General features: G+C 36.3%; 1 protein-coding gene across 13 annotated transcripts in view; it reads right to left on the bottom strand.

Annotated features, from left to right (window-relative positions):
• MGAT4C (MGAT4 family member C) overlaps positions 1 to 25,279 on the bottom strand; it is a 735,527-nt gene that overhangs the window by 217,951 nt on the left and 492,297 nt on the right. For 5 of the 13 annotated variants that reach the window (XM_082738961.1, XM_082738962.1, XM_082738964.1 and 2 more), the window contains exon 1: positions 7,869 to 8,020. The exons of 5 other annotated variants lie outside the window; for them this stretch is intronic. Coding sequence is in view for 2 of the 8 variants with exons in the window: in XM_082738960.1 (XP_082595086.1) it covers positions 7,869 to 7,901 (33 nt within the window). In the remaining 6 variants the exon portion in view is untranslated. Of the gene's footprint in view, positions 1 to 7,868; positions 8,021 to 25,279 lie in introns of those variants that run through there. 3 more of the 13 variants (XM_082738951.1, XM_082738957.1, XM_082738963.1) reach the window with 2 other exon arrangements.

The raw sequence follows: 25,279 nt of genomic DNA, 5'->3' as shown, positions 1-25,279 counted from the left end.
CTTGCATCCCTTTATGTGACATTGCTCTGAGAGTTAACATTAAATATCCAGCCAAGCTGGAAGGAGTTCTAGAAGCAGGCAGACAACTGTCTTGCCTTTCCTGGGGTGACTTATGCTATTATCTCTGGTGTCCCACCATGGCATCCATATTCCAGATTGAACGTGAACACCAAACTTATCTCTGTATCTCCATCACCTACCAGAGTTCCTCTAGCATTGTAAGTGTGGGAGGCTATAGAGAAAATCTAATTATGCTCCCACTGGATGCAATCTCTTTCTCCATACTGGATACTCACCATTACTATATAAATGAATAAACTTACAATAACAGGTTTTGGGGCAGTCTTATGGGACCACTGTGAAACTAATTAGTGTAGTCTTTTTTAATGCTCAGTACTTCTTTCTCTCCTTCATTCCCCCATTACTAATTTGTGTTTTACATATATCACATTCCACCTAAAAAAATAGCAAAAAGGGAATGGAATGGTGCTTCATTTTTCTTTTGAAATAGTTTTTAAGTAAATAGCTTCTATATAATGTTGTTCAAACAATTTAAAAAATAACTACAATGGGGTACCTGGGTGGCTCAGCGGGTTAAGCCTCTGCCTTCAGCTAAGGTCATGATCTCAGGGTCCTGTGATTGAGCCCCACATCGGGCTCTCTGCTCATCAGGGAGCCTACTTCTCCCTCTCTCTCTGCCTGCCTCTCTGCCTACTTGTGATCTCTCTCTCTCTCTCTCTGTCAAACAAATAAATAAAATCTAAAAAAACAAAACTAAACTAAAAACTACAATGAATGGAATCATCTTTTAAGGAAGGCGTTCAATCACCTGAATCTTCCAGCAGATCCTACCCCAACACTGAAACATTAGGTCATTCGGGAATAAATATTTCCTATTCTTTAGCTGAGGTCTGGTCAAGATCATCAAAAGTGAATCACCACCTCCTCGAAGATTCTTTCCCCAACTCTGATATTCTGCTCAATTCTGTCATGTATGATTCTCTTCTGTATCCTTGAGTAATTAATTAGTCACCTCATTGAATATTATCCATCATTTAAAATAAATGAATAGAATGGGGAATTTAACACTATTTGAAATTTAATGAAGTGAATTTTCTTGGCCTTCTTTCTCCTTTGATAGGTCAAACTGCTTTAAATAGTCTTAGGTAATCTTGTTTTCTATTCCTTTTAAAAAGCATTTCACATTTACTCAAAATCACAGTGATGTATCTAATCACATGTCTTCCACAGTATTTAAATTTAGAAAAAAAGCCTCAATTTAACCTTCCATCCATAGGACCAGGTTGTCCCTACTGGTTCTTTACAACCAGCATCTGTTCTGATATTTGGTGTTCATTTCAGTTCCCCCTCATCCCTGCCTCCAGTCATATTAAACATTGGGCTTACCTGAATACACTGTGCTTTCTCCTCCCATTTTGACTTTATACTTAACGGAGGCACCTCTGCCTAAAATATCTTTTACTGTTCTACACCTGGGAAATTCCCTACCCATTTTAAAAAACTCAGCTATGACAGCTTCATTAGGATAACTTTCTCATTTTTACAGGTAGAATAAGTCAATCCTTGTCTATGTTCCCTCCACATTCTGTGCTTTCCTCTAATACAAGACGTATCACAATGTATTCTAATTATTTATGTTCAAGTTTGTGTTGGTCTCTAGACCATGAACCCTTTGAGACCAGCACTGGGGTTTATTCATTGCTGGCATGTCCTAAGTACTAGTAACTATGTGCCTATGTTTTAAATAATTTGTGGAATTTAGAAGTAGAGAGAAAAGCACTTTAGTAAAACAATTGGGCTGTTCTTTTATGTTTTACACATATGTTAGCACCTTGATTCTATGAGACTGTAAACTGAAGAAGAGACTAATTTATCCTTTTCTATTTGTATCTCTTGATGTAAGGTTGGGTATGTGGTAGATGCTTGATTAAAACAAAACAAAACAAATCACACACACACACACACACACACACACACATTTTAAAAATCAAAACACTCTTATTTTGCCTTTCAGTATATGTTAGGGACACAGAACAGCATTAGCTAGAGAAGGACTTCAGTCCAGTTTTATAACCACTTCCTCACCCATGTCAAGCAATGAGCTAGTTGTTGGAAAGCCTGAAAATGTTGATCTCTACATGCATGAGGACATTTATAACTATTTTAAAACTATAAGTTTCTAATTCTCGTCAACTCATACAAAATAATGGAATGAAAAGTAATGACATTGAAATAGAGTAAAACGTAAAAATAAAGCTATTGGACTTTTCATTTGAATCACACATATTTATGTATATATATGTATTATAGATACATGTGTACATTTTTTATGTAAAGAAAGCCCATGCCCTATAATTTCAAAATTTGAAAGTACTCCTAAAAGTGGCTTAATCCATTTTTAATTTAATTCATTTTTCACATCAAAAAATGTGATGTCTAGGACATATCAGACATCAGACATCTTATATGCAGTAAGTGATAAGGTTATATCTAGTACTAAAATCTCCTGGTCAGTGTCAAATTTTAAAGAGTAATTAATATGAGTGGTTACCAAAGATATTGTGTTTGTGCCATACCAAAGTTTCTCTGTTTGTAAATGCTGGTTTTCAGTTAAACTCCTGAGTCAATTAAAACACACACACGCACACACGCACACACACACATGCACACACGCACACACGCACACACACACAATACTGAGCCAGTATCTGTGAAATTACTATATGCCAGACACTGTTCTCAGTATTTCCAAGATTGGCTCATGAAATTTTCACAAAAAACCTATGAGGGAGTTGCTTTTTTTTCTCCCAGTTTTTTTTTTTATTTTAAAGATTTTATTTATTTGACAGAGAAAGACACAGTGAGAGAGGGAACACAACAGGGGAAGTGGGAGAGGGAGATGCAGGCTTCCCGCTGAGCAGGGAGCCCGATGTGGGGCTCGATCCCAGGACCCCAGGATCATAACCTGACCTGAAGGCAGACGCTTAACGACTGCGCCACCCAGGCGCCCCTCCCAGTTTTTAAATGAAGAAATTAAGGCCTGAAAAGGGTGGGGCAAAAAACTGGACTCAGGTAATCTGGTCTCAGAAACCATATTCTTCCCACAGTGCAGGTAAACAAACAAGCAAAAAATCGAAGGAAAGAGTGTCTTTGAAAGCATCTGGTATTCATTGCTCTACAGAACAGAAGTGTTGCTCTTCCGAGCACACTTAAGTCTTACACACTTAAAGTGGGAAAAGTTGTTAGAACTTAACTTTACAACAGGCCTACCAATCACAGCAGATTTTATCGTGCTCTACCCATTATAAATTTCACCCAGCTCAGTATTTCATCTGATTTGGCAGTACCAATACACATGTTCTGTATTAGCAAAATTACATTTTTTTCATATTGATTCAAACGCTATGGTACACCTCTGAGAGTTTTACAGTATGTCAAGGCACAGAGGTAGAGAGTCACTTCCGAATGAAGACTGTGACCAAGCTGTCTTTATACAATGCTCTCTGTTCCTTGTCATGAAATCAGTATCATAGAATAACCAATCTGCTTTTGGTAGAAGTGCGCGTTTAAAAAAATGCAGTCTTGATGTTAGTTCATACTTTATCACAAACTTACCAAATTAATTCTGGAATAGTATAAGGTAGAATTAGTTAAATTCAAGGCCTAGTATCTTGTAAAACTTTTTGGCACAGTATCCACAGCTTAATTTCCCTCGAATGTCGCTAATTCATATGCTTAATTATTGCATTCTAAATTTACACCCTCATTCCGCACATCTTAAATGGTCATTAGTAAAGGGACTAAGTCCAGGGATATCATGTGATTATTATGCAATATTAGAAAAGTAAAATATTTTGTGCCAGATCAAGTGTGTGCAAGCAACTTCGAATTGTTTCACAATTTATATGTATGTCACTAGATAGATTCCTCCGCGGCTAATTAAATGATACCATCTAAAATGGTTTATCTTCAACTGATAGGTTCTATGTACAGATTGATTTTCCCTGAGGAGGTTAGATTTCAGGCTATTCTTCTTCTGTTTTATTTTCCCTTTTAAATCATTGGACCTCTGTAAATAAATTCAATGGGTAGTAAATATCACTTTTAATTCAACTATTCTAGGCTGTGCCAAACTACTGAAAAAAAAATGGCGTTAGATGCCAGATTATCTCATTTGCTTTATTCAAACTCAAACTGTTGTCATTGGGAAAATATTGTTAAGTATTTTAATTAAAAGAAAATAAAAATTAACTGTTTTTCACTCATCCTATTTATATCCTACCAAAACCCACCCTAAAACCAAGCAACTGTAAACTCAATGCATTATGACTATCAAGGACTTTATAGAAGATAGAGGATAAATATAAAGCTAGATTCCTCAAATGTACACTACAGATACAAGATAAATTTTGTCCCAAAATGATTTTTTGCAATCCATTTCAAGTTCAGCATTTTATTTTCTGTAAAGCAGCAGGGATCACATTCAGAATCAAATAAAACTTATAAAATAATTGTTAGAAATTTTCATAATACCCAAATGTAAAGAATTTATAAATGTATTTTAGGTTAGAATATACCTGAGAACTTAAAGACTCATGGAAACACAAGATATGCAAATAAATACATCTCTTTACTCATGTTTCTTATTTATTAGTAAGTTCTCTGTTTTATTTGCCACACCTTGAAATACATTCTATATTTTTAGTAATTTAAAGATGAGAGTCTTCCAATAAAGAAAATAATGTAATATTCACAAAATAAGGATCTTTTATATGGCCCAATTATAAATAAATCCCAAGAACCGAGATGAGAGCTTGGCAAAGAGTAGTCCAAAAAAAAAAAATCATAAGTATTCAAGTATTTGGAGGGAAGAAGGAAGAAAGAGAGGAAGGTTGATTGATTAATTGATTGAATTAATGAATTCATTAAAATTTGAAAAACATTTTCTGACTCATGAATGTTCCATTTACTGAGGGTGTAAGCTAGGTGATCTTTGGCAACAAGTTAAAAACTATTAGTCTCTATTTGCTTTGCAACATAATATGAATTTCTTTATCACAGACTATTTGTTGAGAGTGAATGAAATTATGTCCATGAAAACACTTTTTAAATTTTAAAGTATATATGAACCTGTTTATGTACACAAAATATACACCTAAATATCCAAGCATTTTCATATTAATATAAATCCAAGCTAAGATGACACATGGTTACTATATTTTTGTCTTCACTAAAAAGTTGGCCATGAAAGTTCAGAACTTCTAAGGCAAGTAAAGAATTCATGACATGTCCAAGTACTTCAGGTAAGAAAGTAGAAACCGAAATGGTATCCATGTATTCCATAATTAAAAGCAGCTAATGAAGTTGCTTAAATAAATTAATTTCTAGGAGAGCATTAAGGTACACAAGAGGGGAAAAAAAAAAACAGTATTATTTTGGAACAGGTAATAATAGCATTTGAAGAATTATTTTCAAAAAGAAACATTATATATAACTGCTTCAGCCTCTGGGAAACACAGAGAACTTCAGAAGAGGTAATAAGCGTCTTTCTATCCCTGAGCAGTGTTTCCATCTCCAGACCTGTAAAACCTGGCACTTAGTAACATTTAACTTGGTCCACCACACACAAAGAACTGGATAAGATAATATAGAGAAGAAAAATGGAAAAGAAAAAAAAAAAGATGATTATTTAACTTAGACAAAAACCATATATGTTAAAAAGGATGCAAGGAACAGAGCAGTTCATATACCTTCATGCATTTTTCATTCTTTTCCAGGGAGTTTGTGGCATGGGGAATGGTTATGATCCTACGGATCTCCTCCTTTTAAAAATATAAAATGAAAAACAATCCTTTCTGTCAAGAAAGTGAACCAGCCAGGTAGATCATATCATGTACATCCATGTCGTACAAAGTCATTCAGAGAAAAACAAGGAAATGAGCAATTCTAACTACCAAAGCAGTACATGTGTCATCAGAGACACTAACACTGAGGGAAGGATTCAGCAGAATACACAATTTTAAATGTTTAGACTGTTCACTGGCTGAGTAAGATTTTCTTCCTTGTTGACAGAATGATATAAATAGATTTTTAGAGAATTAATTATTGGGAAACAAACGTTTTCCCTTAGTCAAGATTGATTACCTGTGAAAAACCTTTGGGTTATTCAACTCCAATTTAAAGTACTCAAGGGGGAAAAATTTATTTCAAAGTGGTGAATCATTATGCTTTCACATTTCACATTATCAAAACTTTGGGCTTCCCACACTTAGATTTTGAAATTCACAGAATAATCAACCGAAGTCTCCCTGTGAAAAATTAACTCCAGGGGCATATTTGTAAGCTTTTGGGGTTTGGTGGATGAGGTAGAGTTCTGTCTGAAACAACGAGCTCAATTCTTTAGATTCCATTAATACACACATCTGACACTTCCTATCAACTCAGTTTTGTTCAGACCTGAATTGACTGAAAGAGACAAGTCGAACGACAGTAATGTCAAGCTCTGCCAAACAGGACTGGGCTAGCAAAAGATGCAGAAGTGTGACAGAGCTGAGAAATCCCTGCTGTCTGTAGGTATAACTCAAGCCCCTTTAAGCCCTGATTTCTAATTATCCAAATTACTGGTTTGCACAGGCAGAAAATATTCTGTGTTAAAGTAGAGTAAAAGTCCATCTGAAAAACACGAGCATATCGAAGCCTGATGGATAAGTCATTAGTCAAAAGTTTTATTACCTTAGAAGAGATAGTGATGCTATTATGATAAGAGGTTAAATTAAATACCAGCTATTTACAATTTCCTGGGTCTTTGTCTCATAAATAACTGCCTTCAACTTCAAAATAACGACAGTCTGCTACTTTGTACTGTGATGATAAACAATAGTTGAGGAGTTTAAAGTGTTTTTGAATTCTTCATTTGGTAGCATGTGCACATCTTATCTTCCATCAATTAAAAGCTTTTATTGTATCTGATTTTTCAGGATCCCTGTCAGAATCAATCTCCTAGATCCACAGCAATTCAACAGCTGTAAATATATTGTTTTGCTATAAGTGTAAGGATCCTCAGGGGTATCACTACTAATAAATGATTAGTTAATTGAAAGCTTTATTTTTAGAGTTTAATATTCTACAAACATAATACATAAACAGTATTTTTCTATGCATTCAAAAGCACTTAGTTCAATAAATGATTTTAACATCTCTTAATTCCAGAAAAAAAAATCCCCACACCGTTCCTTAAAACAATTTGCTGTTATCATTTCCTTAGATTAAAAATGGTAAATGTCAGTACAAAGTACTACAACTTCATTTCAGAAACTGAAGCCTTTGCTCACTTGGTGAATTTTTTTTCTTCTTTTTTTTTCCTGTATAGATACAACTTTGGAAAACTGTCCCAAAGAACTACCATTTAACAATTAGAAACTTTGACTCATTTTAAATTTATAGCAACACTACTTGGGGTTGACCATTTCTACTCTTCGCTACTAGTAGCAAAATATAAAGAAATGGAGCAGAGTGGTATACATATTCACATGTCTTTAAAAAAACACACACATTCAAAATAATGGTCCTATAACAGCAGTTACTTTCCTTTTCTAAAGAAAAGCTGAATTTACCTGCCATTCATTTTCTACTGCAAATGAGTTTGCCAGGTAAACGTTAGCATGCTCTTTTCCAATTCATTTTGCTAAACCCACATTGCCTGTTAATAATGCTAAACACTGCTCTGATTAAAAGCTTACCGGCTGGTAATCCTGTTCGACCCTGACACCAGTTTCTTACACTGTTGCCTCTGTCAGACTCAGCTACCTTTATTTTGAAAGAGAAGGTAAAACAGAAAAGGCTCTTACCAGAGACAGGGAAAACAATTCGTTCAGCCACATCCAACAGGGCTCTGTGCAGCCTGGCAGCAGGAGTGATCCTTGGGCCTCACACAAAAGCGGGATAATTGGCTCTCAATGAAGAGATGTAAACATCCATCATAATAGCACTGGGGCTGAAACTGAACGCTACCTCAGCTGTTCTATGTACTCCGACTGGAAGATGATGTCACAAACATCAACTGGGTGTACTCTCATTGGCTTCTGTTACCTGGAATCATATCTTAACCCTAAACTGTCAGCTGCAAATTGAAATGCTCATCTCTGACTATAATTTTGGCTGAAAAAGGAATGAGAGTGATGTTGAGCTACTGGAGGATAGCAAACTGGAAATACTGCCCCTCAAATATGCTAGGACCAATTTACATAATTAATTAGTTAGGATCTGGGGGGAATTTTATTTTTTAAATGTTTATTAAATAGCAGTTATTTATAAAAGGTATTTCCCAGAATAGACATTAAAGGAAAAGATTTATGCAATTATAACATCTGGAATCTAAATTTTGTAATTACTTTGCATTTATTTTGCAGAACTACCCTGTGAGATTAAAAGAGTCAAGTTGAGAAAAATTATAGTGTAGACAACTGTACAGTGGAGCTTTCAACTTGGACAGAGCAGCCGTCTGTATTTTTAAGTGTTCTAATAAAAAATAAAAAGTAAAAGGATAGAGGTGCATTTTACCCTCTGAATGTTAAGTAGTATCTCAAAAGTTTTGTGTAATAAAGCTTAAACTAAGTGATATTAAAAGTGAAACACCACTAAAATAATAACAGTAAATATTGGTTTTTACAAAGACTAATTTATAAGTCACTAGAATTATAGACAAGCCCATTTCAGTAACTGAAGCCTACTTTGTAATATAATGCTCTTCTCCGGGAGCACAAACAGGGAATAATTATCCATCCCTTCCTCTCTATCCTGACAAAAGCCCCAGACTTCTCCCCAGGCTTAAATCCAGTGGGAGAGGAGGATAATGGGCTAAGCTGGTTGCAGCAGCTTGCTGCCAGAGGGACAAAACTACCATCACCTTGAAATATATCCACGCTTTCTCCACCAAAGGAGCTGTCAGCTGCATAACTGTGAGATGCAAGAATTACCAGAGCTATTCAATGACCCGCTCCTTCTAAATCCAGCCCGGTCGTATCCCAGGGCAAGCCCTTTGAAAGCTGTGCAGCTCAGCATGCAAACAGTACAACCACCTGGAGAGACAGTGAGAGAAATTCGTTTCATCCATTCCCACCTTTAGGGAAAGAAAGGTCACCAACAGTACCCCGATACGGCTTTATGTTGACTCACGTCCTTGTGGAATAACGGATTCAGCGCAAAGTGTTGTGACAACTATTTCATATTTCTGATAACAAAAAATTACTTTTATTGTATGGCTCAGTGAGAGTCCTAAAAGTTGAAAATATATGAAGATAAGCTTTTAGGGACCATCCATTCAAGATTTCCTCTGAAGTTCTGGATTTCATGACTGTTGGTTTAATTGTTCAAATGATCTCTGTAGCAAGTTAGTATGTGGGACGTCGGGGCAAGAGTTTTAGATTTGGGCTCCAAATGGTTGGATTTTTGCTCCATCACTTACTATCTGTGAACCTCAGAACATTAAAAACTTTCATGTAGCCTTCGGCTCAGGTCATGATCTCAGGGTCCTGGGATCGAGCCCCGCATTGGGCTCCCTGTTCAATGGGGAGCCTGCTTCCATCTCTCTCTCTCTACCTGCTTCTCTGCCTGCTTGTGATCTCTGTCAAATAAATAAATAAAATCTTAAAAAAAAAAAAAAAACTTTCATGTATAGAATGAGAGTGATAATGCTACCTATCGCAAAAAAGATTTTTAAAAAGTTGATGTGGGGGAGACCGGGGTGGGTCAGTTGGTTAAGCATCTGCCTCTGGCTCAGGATGATCTCAGGGTCCTGGAATCTAGTCCCACCTCAGGCTCCTTGCTCAGCGGGGAGCCTGCTTCTCCCTCTGCCTGCTGCTGCCTCTGCCTGTGCTCTCTTTCTGACCTCTCTCTTTCTCTGACAAATAAATAAAATCTTTTTAAAAAGTTGATGTAAGGGGGCACCTGGGTGGCTCAGTGGGTTGAGCCTCTGCCTTTGGCTCAGGTCATGATCCCAGGATTCTGGGATCCAGCCCCGCATGGGGCTCTCTGCTTGGCGGGGGGCCTGCTTCCCTCTCTCTTCTGCCTGCTTCTCTGCTTGCTTGTGATCGCTGTCAAATAAATAAATTAATTAAAAAAAAAAGCTGACGTAGGGATTAACTAAGGCAATGTATGAAACATTATGTAAAAATATTGTTATGCAAAAGATCAGATATATTCATTTTAAAAGCATTTGGGTAATTAAAGTGAGGAACCAATTTAATGCCTTCAAAATAACAAAGTAAGAAATATTACCCTAGACCTTTAAAATTTCAAGTAGAGAGTAATGTTGTAAATTGACTTGGTTTATAACACTGACTCAGTGGTCTTTCTTCTTCTTTTTTTTTATTGTTTGTAGCTTTTTTTTTTTTTTAAGATTTTATTTATTTATTTGATAGAGATCACAGTAGGCAGAGAGGCAGGTGGGGTGGGGGTGGCGGAGAAGCAGGCTCCCTGCTGAGCAGAGAACCCAATGCTGGGCTTTGATCCCAGGACCCTGGGATCATGACCCGAGCTGAAGGCAGAGGCTTTAACCCACCGAGCCACCCAGGTGCCCTCTGTAGCTTATTATTATTTTTTTAAGTAAGTACTACATGCAGCATGGGCTTGAACTCATGACCCCAAGATGAAGAGTTGCATGCTCTACTAACTGAGCTAGCCAGGTGCCCCTCAGTTGTCTTTTTTTAAAGGTATTGCCCCTCCCAATATTATTCAGAATTTAATCATCTTAGTCAAGTCAAGAATCTTGATTCAAGAAGACAATTTGTCAAGATGTACTTGGGGCCAACATGAAAGACACTGTTCATTTATTTCTGCCTAAAAACATGGGAGTTTAGATGGAAATGTGTATAAAAAAAGATTCATTGCCATGCAAAGTGACATAAAATTGAATTACAGATCAGAAAGATGAATTTGGACAATGGGAATGTCAACTGAATTTCTGGTAGACAAATGATAAAGCTAAGACATTGTAATTGCTAAGAAGATATGTCATGGAGAAAATAATTATTTATGAAATAAAATATGCTCCTCCATTTCATACATCATATAAAATTTTAATAATATAAATATTTAATAACAGAGATAGATAAATAGCAAAGTTAGAGTATATTCTGTTGCACATAGAAAGCATGTGTGTGTGTTCATGTGTGTATACACACAGCCCCCCCCACATACACATACCAATTTTAAGATAAATGTATATTCTGGCTCTTTTAATAAACAGATTATAACTTCTCCTTTTTTTTCCCCTTAGATTTTATTTATATATTTGACAGAGAGAGCATAGGCAGGGGAAACAGCAAGCAGAGGAAGAGGGAGAAACAGCCTCCCCACCGAGCAAGGATCCTGATGTGGGACTTGATCCCAGGACTCTGGGAACATGACCTGAGCCAAAGGCAGACCCTTAGTAGACTGAGTCACCCAGGTGCCCCCATACATTTTCTTACTTTGTTTTGCATTTGTTTGGGTGCTACTATTCCACATAGATAAAGGATACCATGAAGACTGGGAAATAAAAACAGTCCTATCGCTCTGTAGGTATTTGTATCAAATACCCACATCCTTCACATGACTCATTAATAACCTAATACCTTTGTAAAGGGATCTAGTTTTGTATTACTAAAATATGTAAATAAAATTTTTTAAAGAATATAAATTTCATATTACACATGATCAAGATTAATCAAAGCATCAGTAAAATTTTTAGGGAGTTTACTTATTAAATATAAAAGCAGAAATACTTGAATTGTATACAAAATAGGAAAATTAATGGAATATAATTTAATTCTTAAGAGAATGAATAGGAAAGAAGGAAAATCTAGTAGAAATATTTTATATTAATACTGGTTCATTATAATCTTACTCTATGTAGTAAGTCAATTTCAAATTTCATTGCAATCCATTAAGACAGAATTTATATTTTCATTTTACATAATTATATCTATGTACTCAAGAAAGTTTCAGATAAACATAGCACATATATTTGGAAATCCGTGTATTCACTCTAGTATAGTATATTATAACTAAGAACAGGAAAATCATATTTCTTTATGATGGGCATTAATCATCTGAAATTAATGATGAGTAGAAGTTATGAAGTTTTAGTAAGAATTTGGTAGTGTTTGTTTAGGAAGAGCAGAGATATTAAAGGTCAGGCCTTTCAGTGATTTATTTGTAGTATGTCTTTTGTAAAGTCTTAGTATTTGAACATCAGTTTGCATATGCATCTGGTTTAAAGCCAAAAATAAGATAGTGAATATGTGATATGAACATTGATAATAAGACAGAAAATCCTTACTAGAATCATAAATAGTATTAGTAAGAAATCTAACTTGAATACATGAGGTAAAAAAAGAAAATATTCTAAGTGTAAAAATGTTGAAACATAAAGGAACTGCAAGAAAAATAAAAAGATGGTGTCATTTTTTTTTGAATATACTATTTCTTATATACACGTGGAGAAATAAAGTACATTTGTTTCAGGATTTAAAAAAATAAACTTCACGAAAAGCGAAAATTTAAAAAAAACAATATTTTATCTTTATGAATTTACCTACATTCTCTCATTATTTATTACATTCTTCCAACCAAAATGGCCAACTAGCAATTACGAGTTCCAGAGAACAGAAAAATATTTCAACTTGAAAACCATGTAAAAGCTTCATATAAGGGGAAAATAACTACAGGAATTAATCTGGGCTTGATTCTGAGTAAATTTTTATTTGCGAATGTTTTCTGATATGAAGAAGATGGAATCCATAAAAATACTTTTGACAAATCAAGTAGAAGATGTTTTATAGATCAAGCCAAGTATATCTCAGTTTTATTACTATACTTACATACTATATATTTCCCAGGAGCTGAAATCTTTGCAGTATTTAATTGCCTGACAATTATTTCTGTTACATCAATTTTGTGGTTAAACTAATTATTTATATTATCAAAACAAATCAGCACTAGAGGCTAATTAAACTGGAGAAACCATCCTCCAATGTTTCCCAACCTACATATTAATAAGGTTTAGGTTAATACAAACTTCAGAAGAAATAAATATGTCCTTCAGGTGATAATTTCATAGGCAGGGCTTAGGAATTTAAACAGCTTTTAAACTCTTGTGAACATTATTACTAACTCAGAACAGTCAGAAATATTAGAATATAGAATTTTACAAGCCTTGAATCCCCAGTAACTGACCGATTGTTGTGTTATCCACAAGATGGCAGCTCTGTTTATATCATTAACACTCTTAATACACTACTTTATCCTTATTATGATTATTATTTAAAGAAACACAATATGTAAGGTCTATAAGGAACTTACATGTGCAAATGCTCACCTTAGGCAACTTTTCAGTTTAAGATGAGTAAGTGATTAAGTGAAATTATCAAAACCTATTAAAATAGGAATTATTTAAATCATCCTAAAATGTGTGACTTCAAAACATTACTTTTTGCTAACACACTGCCAAATGCTTCAACCCAAACTTATGTAAGAGGTCAATCTATTTGTAAGAAATGGTTTCATTCTGTTTTGTAAAGACTTTTGTACTGTTTGTAAAGAAGTACAGACTGTTCAAAATAACCGAGATGGCGAATCCGTGATAACTGATACCTGAGAATTATGTTTCCCATCTACTAAATTCTAGGCATAACCAAATCTGATAAGAATATTTATTTATTGGGGCGCCTGGGTGGCTCAGTGGTTTGGGCTGCTGCCTTCGGCTCGGGTCATGATCTCAGGGTCCTGGGATCGAGCCCCGCATCAGGCTGTCTGCTCCGCAGGAAGCCTGCTTCCCTCTCTCTCTCTCTCTCTCTGCCTGCCTCTCTGCCTACTTGTGATCTCTGTCTGTCAAATAAATAAATAAAATCTTTAAAAAAAAAAAAGAATATTTATTTATTGACCTTGCTTGTATTCCTTTTTTCTACTTCATCTTCTCCACTGTCACTATTTTTTCTTTATGTTTACCTTCAATCTACGGTGTGGCAGCTTCAGTGTATTATCTTTATTTCTGTTTCCTGTGCAGATAAAATTTTGAAAATGCTTAGAATTATTAGGCCATATCACCTTTCTTTTCTGAGAATAAATATCCTCAGGATGTTTAACTATGTTTATGTGTCAGTAAATTTTACCCTAGAGAATAGGGAAATGACTGAATAAGAATGAAAAAGGGTCTCCTCTCTTCTATGTTAAAGAAATAGGAATTCTCAGACCCCAAGGTGAAAAGCTCCTGCTGTGTTAGTGATGCAGCACTCTATTTTGAGATGCAAACTGAAAACATTAGCTTATCATGGAAGTATCCCAATTTAATATATACTCTAATTTACTTTATTAGATTCCCTTTGAACATCATTGTTAAGGTCTGTAATAGACCTAAAGACCAGTGGGTGTGTTTCTCACTGTGTTCTCTGAGCAACTGTATTTTCTGTGTTTTCATATTACTTCTTAACCAAGGATAACTCACTTGCTTTCTTATAAATATATGTTGCTTTTTGCCTGCTCTAAATTTCATGACTTCAACTCATGAGCTTTTTTTCTTTCACTTTAACTTCCTTGCTTTTTTTTCCCTCATGTTGCTCAAATTAGATCAAATCAAGGCCTACTACCTCCATCATGACAAGTGTGGAACAACACATTGTTCCAAACAAAGTTTAGATTTAATGAGGAACTTTTGAACACAACTACCTTACATTTGACAAGAGAAAGGGCTTATTCATTTAAAACCCCTGTGCTCAAAACATTTCTTCACACATTGGGATGACATATGAAGATGCTGAGAAAGAGATTGATAATCATTGTACAGCACTTTGCCATGTTACAGCTTTGTAGTAGGAGACTTCAAATCAAACAGAAATCCACATTACCACAGGAGGATTAGGATTATGACAACAGTAAGAGAAAGAAAAATATAATCATCACCACTAACTTGAGTGTTTACTTTATCCTAAGTACTATGCTAAATATTTTATATTATCTAATTTATTTTGTTTTTTGGGTTTTTTTCCAGCAGATTCCAAAACTGGTCAATGTCAATATTTTCTTTCATTTTTTTTTAATTTTTAAAAGATTTTATTTATTTATTTGGCAGAGAGAGAGATACCACAAGTAGGCAGAGAAGCAGGCAGAAGGAGAGGGGGAAGTAGACTCCCCACTGAGCAAAGAACCCATGCGGGGCTCAATCTCAGGACCCTGGGATCATGACCTAAGCCAAAGGCAGAGGTTTAACCCACTGAGCCACCCAGGCACTCCAATGTCAGGACTTTCTAAAGGGCTCCTAGATTTGCTCTAGTAGACAGTATTTTGCAATCATAGCTGCTCATTTAAATTTCAACTGGGAAATGCCATGATATAGTATATAGAGCCCTCCTATGGATTAAATATTTGTTCTCTACCGACACCAATTTTTTTTAAAGATTTATTTATTTAACAGAGAGAGAGAGTGAGAGAGAGAGCACAAGCAGGGGGAGCAGCAGGCAAAGGAAGAGGGAGAAGCAGGATCCCATTAAGCAGGGAACCCGACTAAAGGCTCCATCCCAGGATTCTGGGATCATGACCAGAGCTGAAGGCCCATGACCAGAACTGAGCCACCCAGGTGCCTCTCCTCAACAGCAGTTTATATGTTGAAACCTTATACCAATGTGATGATATTAGAAGGCAAAGCCTTTTGAAAGTGCTTAGATCATAAGGATGGCGCCCTATAACTGGGAGTAGTGCCCTTATAATAAGGGAGACTCCAGAAAGGTACCTCGCTCCTGATGCCATTTAAGTTTACAGCAAAAAGCTGTTCATATAGGAACTAGGAAGTTTGCTCTCACCAGGAAGTTCAATCTTGGGTTTCCTAGCCCCCAGAACTGTGAGAAAATAATTTTTATTGTTTATATACTACTTACTTTGTGGTATTATTGTTAGAGAAGCCCAAATGGGTTAAGACAAGCTTCAATCCAACCGCTTGCATGACAACATCTGAGTATGGGAGGTGGTTGACACTGGTGTATGTTCCTCCTTAAATGATTCTTTCTGTAACTGGGCTTAAAAATCCTTGCTGAAATGATTTTTTCCAAAGATCGTTGCCAGAATGAATATGCGAGCCAAAGGTTTTCATGTGTGATGTCACATTTCATTGAAAGAATTAAACAGTGATCTTAAAAATCTGAAGATGGGTCTGTGAAGAAAATTAGGGCACAGTTTGTATGTCAGACAATACTTCCAAGAATGCATAAAGGAAAATCCACACAGTTCTGCATCCCCAAGGTGAAGAGATGGACATCATCTGCTCGGGAGTTGGGTCTGAGGAGAAAAGTGTGATGGAGCAGGATGAAAGGTGGCTGGGGAAGACGAAAGAACTACAAGCAGAGGACTGATGTGAAGAGGAGCCTGTCCAACATTCAGAAACTAAGCACTGAGTGCTGGTGCTGTAGGGCCCTGCTCTACCAAGACAGCATTGTCGGGTCTGTCCATGTCTAATGTAAGATTCCTCCTGCACAAGGGATGTCCTCTCTTGACACATGACAGCACTGAGCTTTACTCAAAATGTGCTGTTTGTATCCCCAAGTTCATAGCAGCAATGGCCACAATCGCCAAACTGTGGAAAGAGCCAAGATGCCCTTCAACGGACAAATGGATAAAAAAGATGTGGTCCATATATACTATGGAATATTATGCCTCATCAGAAAAGATGAATACCCAACTTTTATATCAACATCGATGGGACTAGAGGAGATTATGCTGAGTAAAATAAGTCAAGCAGAGAGAGTCAATTAGGAAATGGTTTCACTTACTTGTGGAGCATAAGGAATAACATGGAGGACATGGGGAGATGGAGAGGAGAAGTGAGCGGGGGCGGGGGGTGGAAATGGAGGGGGAGACAAACCATGAGAGACTGTGGACTCTGAGAAACAAATTGAGAGTTTTGGAGGGGAGGGAGGTGAGGGGTTAGGTGAACCTGGTGGTGGGTATTGTGGAGGGCATGTATTGCATGGAGCAGTGGGTGTGGTGCATAAACAATGGATCTTGGAACACTGAAAAAATAAAATAAAATAAAATAAAATAAAATAAAATAAAATAAAATAAAATAAAACAAAACTGCTGTTTTGACACTCTCCTTTTCAAAAGACACGTACAAGATCACTGAATGGGTAATGGTTGTTTGGAATGGAAGGTCCCAGTACCTATATTTGTTTGAAACTAGAACCTGTGAAAACCAGCGCTGTAACAATCGATTAACTTTTCTATAGGCCTCCATGATTCCATAGAATTATTTTCATAAACCAAGCCTTTCATAACCCTGAGATAGCATTATCTTAATTGTTCAAATGTATAGCAGAACTCCTGTCTTTATAATTCATTGTTAAGCATCATCTGTAATAAAGCTGGATTATAATGCATTTTAAGAAATAGGTGAGAATTCTATCTTTTGTTATTATCTCAATAATGCGACAAAATATTGTCTCAACAAAAATAATAATGAATTATTGTCTCAATAATGTCTCAATAAAGACAATAATAATGTCATAATAATAATAATAATGTCTCAAACATATTTTATCTCTGTGTATATAATTAAATAAATGTAATAAAAACTTTTAAATAATTGTTTGACAATTAGTGGTAAGTTTTTTAGAGACACCTTAAAGAACTCTAAGAATTGTTTTAGATGTCTAATATAGTACAATACCTAGGACATACATAATGTTTCTTTCTCTGTACATTTGAAATCATTACAATGTACTTTAAAATCAATCGTCTTATCTTTGTTTCATGAGGATCTGTCAGCAGCGTTTTTTTTTTTTTTAACCTATTCATTAAAATCTGACATTAATTCAGCATTTTTTTTTCAGGGTTTTCCCCTCTTTGGCAGGATAGAATTAGAATAACTTTCCTTAACTCTGTTATTTTGTCAAGTTTTGTTAAATAATCTCCTGTGTATTCATGTACATTTTTCCTATTTTGCTATTAGCTGATAAGAGGGATTTTTACCTTACTTGAACTGATTCACTAACAGTATACTCCTAAAATCACAGTTACTGCAATAGAAAATGAATATCTTTCTAGCCATCATTTACAAAATGGTAAAATTACAGACATTGCTTCATGACACTGTAGAGACATAACATGAATTAATGACTTTTGACTGGATCTTGGTAGATCATTGTGCCGAAGCTCATTATTCAATTTAACCCATGAACTCACCAAAGGTAAATGATCACTACAAAGTCTACAGGAACCTTATGCTTTGTCAAGATGAATGACAAGTGGGTGTGGTTTATACTTCTGAGATATAACTGGCATCTTTATCTATCATCTCTGTCAGTCTGTCTTTGAAATTGTAGATGTAGAAAATATACTAGCTCTTTCCAGGGTAAGCCAGAAAGGAACCACTAAGTGGATAGTGTGAAAATGTAGGAGATAACAAGAAATGGTTTTGTTTTGTTTTGTCTTCTTCCAGAAGCTATCTGTTCCTGGCACATATGTTTTTGTCTGACTAACAGAGGATCAAAACAGCCTGTTAGAAGGGAGATATTTCCCCCACTCTACCATCCTGAATTCAGAATCAGTAAAGAGGAAGCTGGAAATAGACATATGACTACAAGTATGCTGCATCGTTTTTTACTGGAGGCTTCATTAGAGCATACATTCTGACTGCTGCCAGGCTCCTAAATGTTCCCCAAATTCTAGATCTCAGAATGAGGCAACCAATGAATGTTTCCTGTGAATCAGGTTGCAGCTAATGGTACAGAGGGCAGAATTGGCTTAGACTCCATCCTTTTTGTGGCCAGGATGCACTAGTCTTACTTAGATTATTTTATGCTCAAATAAATCACTTACTCCCACCCCCACTATTGTTTCTAATACAGAGCTAAGTCTTCCATTGAAGACTTAGTAATTGCTAAATTACTCTAATTAAAAACTCATCTTATTCTCTGTTAAGTGATACTTATAATGTTTTTAAAAATGTTCCTCATATTTCACTTCAGACAAGTTATGCCTAGGGACCTTAAGTAAAATCATGGTATTGGCAACAAGTCCCTTGGGACCCTGGGCCTCTCAACATTGATACCTCACAAAATAGAGACAGAGTCATTTTTCTGCCTTATGTAATTTATGGAGTGAAAGTCCTGGCGAGACATATGTTCCTATGTTGAAAAGAACCAGGATTACCCTAACAAAATTAATCAAAAGGAACCACATTAAAGCACATAGTCATGAATGTAAAATCACCAGGGATAAAGGTCCTACAAGTCTGAAATGAGAAAAAACTAGTTACCTTAAAAAAATAATAATAATTCAGGAATCAGAGTAGCACCAGACTTTTCACTAGCAAAACTGAGAAAGGAAATAATGGAACAGTGGATACTTTAAAAAGTTATTTTTCAAAACAGAAATTTATACCCATCAACATTACCAATTAAGTTTGAAGCAATAAGTCAGGACATCTTCAGACATGCAAACTCATTAAAATGTTACCTTCCACACCGTTTTTTTGGAAGCTGCTGCCTCATGTGCTCCATCAGAGCAATGGATAAGGCAAAAAAGACGAAAATGTGAGTTTGTGAGTTTGGAAAATAAGTGACAGAACACTTGGGAGACGCCATGGGAATTTTCCAGGTATGATGATGAAAGGGAATTTTCAGATGATAGTTAAATCTCGGGCCTAGACAGTAATCATGTGCAAATTCAAACAAAAAGATGGCATTCTCTAGGAAGGATCATTTAATAACCTGTAATTACAAAACAAAAAACAAAACAAAACAAAAAAACCTAAAAGATCATTTGATGTGTTTGAACATATTGAGGAAACGTGTATTTTTCTGAGAGCATTTAGGTCCAAATTAAAGAAAGGTAGTAGAAAACCGAGGAAGTCAACAATGAGATACTTATTAAGGCGAGGGAAACTAAAATTTATTTAAAGGAAGAGAATTTACCCCTATACTATGATTTCTATACTAATAAATACTTAAGCTTTAAAATGGATATAATTGTTTTATAATGGTAGGAGACACTAAAGGCAGACAGTAAAGGCAAAAATACTATATAGAAGTTATTTATTTATTTATTTATTTATTTATTTTAGAGAGAGGGAGCATGAACGTATGGGGGGCAGGGAGGAGAGGGGGGGGAGAGGAAGAGAATCCCAGGCAGGCTCTATGTTGAGTGTGAAGCTTCATGCAGGATTTGATCTTACGATTCCAAGATAATGACCTGAGCTGAAATCAAGAGTGGATGTAACTGACGGAGCCATCTAGGCGCCCCTAAGCTTTTTAAAAAATAATCAAAAACTTCTATTTTCTAGTCCAGCTTATAAGAACCTTGATGTAGGCCCTCCGTCCTAACAGTTGAAAAGCTGAACAAATGGAAAAAAAAAAAAAAAAAACTCAGCAACTCTTCTTACATCCATCAGAGACCTGAGGTCTCAGGGAAAACTGCTGCCTCCAAACCTGGAGAGACCAGTAAGCAGATACAATGAATCCCAGCTTACAGAACAGAAATCCACAAACTGAAACATCCTCAGGAACCAGTCAGGGTAGGAAAACCTGAACTGTAACGGAGGGATTGCTGGAGGCTCCGCATGGACAAGTTTGCGTGATAAAAATATCAGTGGGACCCAGCCACCGGGGATAGGGGTGGAGATCACATTTTGTGACTTTTACCTCCTAAAATTCTATCAAGTTCTCATAGTGAATATCAGGAGGAAAAAAAAAAAAAGTCTGTTGTGCTTCTGGGAGGGAGAAAGAAAAAGAAACCATTTTGAAACACATCAAAGGATTCTGTTTTTCTAAACAAGGTCTGCCCTCTGGAGAAAACAGTTAACCAGAGCCTAACCTGTGATGGTTTTATCACAGCCCAATGATCTGAGGGGAGGGAACTAACCAACTCCCGAAAGTGAGAAACACATGTGAAATGAAGTTCACAGTCAAGAGGCACGGGCTCACTAAAAGTCCGAGACCTAATCCACTATTAGACTATAGAATGCTTCCCTTGCCCCCACACCTTACAACCACATTACTAAAGGATTATTTATAGCAGGTTTTTTCACCCAGTATGTCATGTCTGGCTATCAAAAAAAAAATCATAAGGCATAAAAAGGCAAAAAACACGGTTTGAAGAGACGAAGCAAGCATGAAAATCAGACTCAGATACAGCAGGGCTGTTGGAATTATCAGACTCAGAATTTAAAATAACTGTGGTTAATACATGAAGAACTCTCCTGGGTAAGTAGACAGCATGGAAAAATAGTTGCCAATGTAAGCAGAGAGCTGGAGATGCTAAGAAAATACCAGAAGTAAATCAAACACTCTATAATAGAAATGGAGAATATCTTTGCTGGGCTTATAAGTCAAGTGGCATGACTGAGGAAAAATTTCTGAACTTGAGGCTATCGCCACAGAAATCTCCCAGACTGAAAAATAAACAGAAAAACAACAACAACAACAACAACAATAAAAAGAAAGAAAGAAAGAACAAAATTGATCTAAGAGCTGTGGGACAACAACATAAGCATATGCACAATGTAATATATAAAAATATTACATAAAAAAATAGGAACACCAGAAGAAGGAGAGAAGGAAAGAGAGGAACAATTTGAAACAATAATAACTGAGAATTTACCTCAAAATGTCATACATCCCATCACAGATCCAGGAAGCTCAGAGAACACCAAACAAGATAAATGTAAAACAAAACCAAACCATACATAAGCATCAATTTAAACTACAGAAAAATCAAAGATAAAGAAAAATTCCTATAAGAAGCTCAGGGTGGAGAATCTTCCCCACAGAAGAATAAAGGTCAGAATTATATCTGACTTCTCCTCAGAAACCATGCCAGCAATAGCAGAGTGAAATATTTAAAATGCTTAGAGAAATAAACCCAGCAACCTAAAATTCTTTACCTTCAAAAGGGAGAGTGAAAAATAAGATATTCATAAAGAAAAATTGAGGAAATCTGTTACTAATAAAACTGCCTTGCCAGAAACATTTAAATAAATTCTTTAGAGAGAAGCAAAGTGATATAAAGTTCAGAAACTCAGATCTACATAAGAAGTGACAGTATCAGAGAAGCAAGTTGGGGCACCTGGGTAGTTCAGTCAGTTAAGCATCTGACTGGATTTCTGCCCAGCTCATGAGGTCAGAGTCATGAGACCACACCCTGCCTTGGGCTTCATGCTGAGCATGGAGTTATGCTTGAGATTCTCTCTCTCCATCTCCCTCTGCCTTTCTCCCAGCTCAAGTGTGTTCCCTCTCTCTCTCTCCCTTTCTCAAAAGAAAAAAGAAAAAAAGAAAAAAAGTAAGGTAAAATAATTTTTTGTCTTATTTTTAATTGATCTAGGAGATAATTATTTGTTCAAAAATGACAAAAGCAAAACTGTATCTTGATATATAAAAGAGATATGTAAGGGCCTATTCAGCCAGAGCAGCCCCACCCCAGTTGAACTGCCATTTTGTTATAAAGCTTAAATTGACCTTGCCCACCCCCCACCCCCAGGGGAACTTATTTAAAGGCAAGTCCGGGAAACCAGTCCCAGGTAACAAAGTCCAATTACAAGGGTGGGTCAGGCCAGGTGGAGGTATTCAATCAGTGGGGGTGCATACTGTCTCCTAGCTACCAAGGCGTATGGGCCCCTGCACTGTGGGAGCCTTTTGGCGCCAATCCTAACCGAGGTGTGATAGGCTGGTTCAAATGTCTACTAGGGTAAATTGTAATTCAGTTGGTCACCTAGCATCACTGTGGAGTTTCCTGTGTGTGTTACAATCTCATTAGCCACCTGTGTGTGGCCAGGCCCAACCCCATGTCCTTTGCTATATAAAAGTTAGTCTGGAAAGCAGGGAGGGGTCATCCTCTCTGGAGGGGCGCCCCCGGCCTGTCTGTTTGATGGTCAATATGATTCCTGATACTTGGCGCAAAATAAAGCTTTGCTTGACCTTCGCTTTGTATCAGTCTTGCTCCTTTAATCACGGACCCATTATTGGGGTACCCAATTTGGGGGGACCCAACAGATAGATACACAGAATCTGTACACTTACATGTAAGTTAAATGAGTGATGACAAGGACAAAAGAAATAGGAAGGTTTTAGGATTATTTTGTTTTAAAGCACTTACATAGGGGTGCCTTGGTGGCTCAGTGGGTTAAGCCTCGCCTTCAGCTCAGGTCATGATCTCAGGATCCTGGGATGGAGCCCCACATAGGACTCTCTGCTCAGCAGGGACCCTGCTTCCCCCCTCTCTCTGCCTGCCTCTCTGCCTACTTGTGATCTCTGTCTGTCAAATAAATAAATACAATCTTTAAAAAAAAAAAAAAAAGCACTTACATAGTCTATGAAGTGATATAATGTTATTTGAAAGTGGACTTAAATTAAAAATTTATATTGTAAACTCAAGAGCAATAATTAAAAAGAATAAAAATAAAGTATGACTAATATGCTAAAGAAAGAGAGAAAAGTAAGTAAATAATGCTCAATTAACCACAAAAGGCATAAAACAAATAGGAGACAAATTTAGGAACAAAGAACAAAAGGAACATATGCAAATCATCAATGGATATGGTCCATATTAACCCAATTGTGTCAATAATCACTTTGACTGTCAGTGGTCTAAATGTACCAATTAAAAGACAGATTGTCAGAGTGGATTGAAAAACATGACCCAACTATAAGTAGCTTACAGGAAACACTTTAAAAATAAAGAAACACCCAGATAAAAAATAGAGAAAGACATAAAATGCTAACACAAATCAAAAGAAAGTAGGAGCAGCTATATTAATTTTAGACACACCAGACCTCAGAGCAAGAAAAGTTATCAGGAATGAGGAAGGGCATTACAAAATGATAAAGGGATGAATTCTCCAAGAAGACATAATAATCCTTAGCGGTATATGCCTAACATTAGAGCATAAAAGTGCATGAGGCAGAAACTGAAAGAACTGTGAGAAGAAATAGATGAATCCACTATTATAGTTGGAGACATTAACACCCCCTCTCAGAAATGGGTCCAAAGTTCAGAGTCCGTAAGGACATAGTTGAACTCAAAACATCATTAATCCACTGGCTATAACTGGTGTCTGTGGACTACTTCAACCAAAAACAGCAGAATAACACATTCTTCTCAAATTCACATGAAAAATTCCCAAAGACAGGCCACATTCAGGGCCATAAAGTACACCTTAACAGATTTAAAATAATACAAATCATACAATGTCTACTCTTGGGCCACAATTAAATTAGAAATCAATAGCAGAAAGGTGCAAAATCCTCAAATATGTGGAGATTAAAAACATACTGCTAAATAACACATGGGTCGAAGAAAAAATTCTCAAGAAAAAAAAATTAGCATTTTCAACCAAATGAAAATGAAAACACAAGTTATCAAAATTTGTGGGATTCAAGGAAAGCAGTGCTGAGAGGAAAACGTATAGTCTTTTTCCTGGTTTTGATATTTGGTATTAGGTTGGAGTAGTCCAAATGAATAGAGCACAGAGGATTTTTAGGACAGTGAAAACACTCTGTATGTTACTATAACGATGGATACATGTCATTATACATTTGTCCAAATCCATAGAATATGGAACACCAAGAGTGAACTGTAAGGTAAACGATAAGGACTTCATCCCCAGCAACAAACAAACAAACAAAAGAAGAACACCCTGGTGAGTCATGTTGGTGTGGTAACATGTAAGGCTATATATGTGTGAGGGAGAGGGCGAATGGAAAATCTGTATCTTCCTAATTTTGTTATAAACCTGAAACTTGCCTGAAAAAAAAAAAAAAGATTTTATTAAAATAATGGAAGGATACGCTGAATATAAAATTGAAATTTATTTTTAAAATCTCATAAATTTGTGTTTTGGGAAGGGGATGGTAAGAGAATTAAAAATGCACAGAAAGAAACAGAAAAAAAAAATGTTTGTGAGAAGATGACCACTATCCATAGCTGGCTCTCATGTCGTGTTTTATTGGTTCACCCTCTTGTTCCCATCGTCCCAAGTGCTATACCTCCCACTGAAATTAAGAGGTGCTGGTCACTTAAAATACTGCCTTAATTCTAGCTAGTGTCTCAACTTATCCCTCCACATTTGCCATGTGGTTAATTAGGGCCTTTATCAATTGGAATTCAAAACAGGCATGGACAGGGGTACCTGGACAGGCTCAGTCAGTTAAGCCTCTGACTCTCGACCTAGGTTCAGCTCATGATTCAAAATTGTGAGATGGAGCCCTAAGACAGGCTCTGTGCTGTGTGTGGAGCCTGC

Source organism: Mustela nivalis (assembly GCF_964662115.1).
Source record: "Mustela nivalis genome assembly, chromosome: 7".
Taxonomy (NCBI): Eukaryota; Metazoa; Chordata; class Mammalia; order Carnivora; family Mustelidae; genus Mustela; species Mustela nivalis.
The sequence above is the reverse complement of the archived record's forward strand: the minus strand, read 5'-3'. Positions and strand labels throughout refer to the sequence as shown.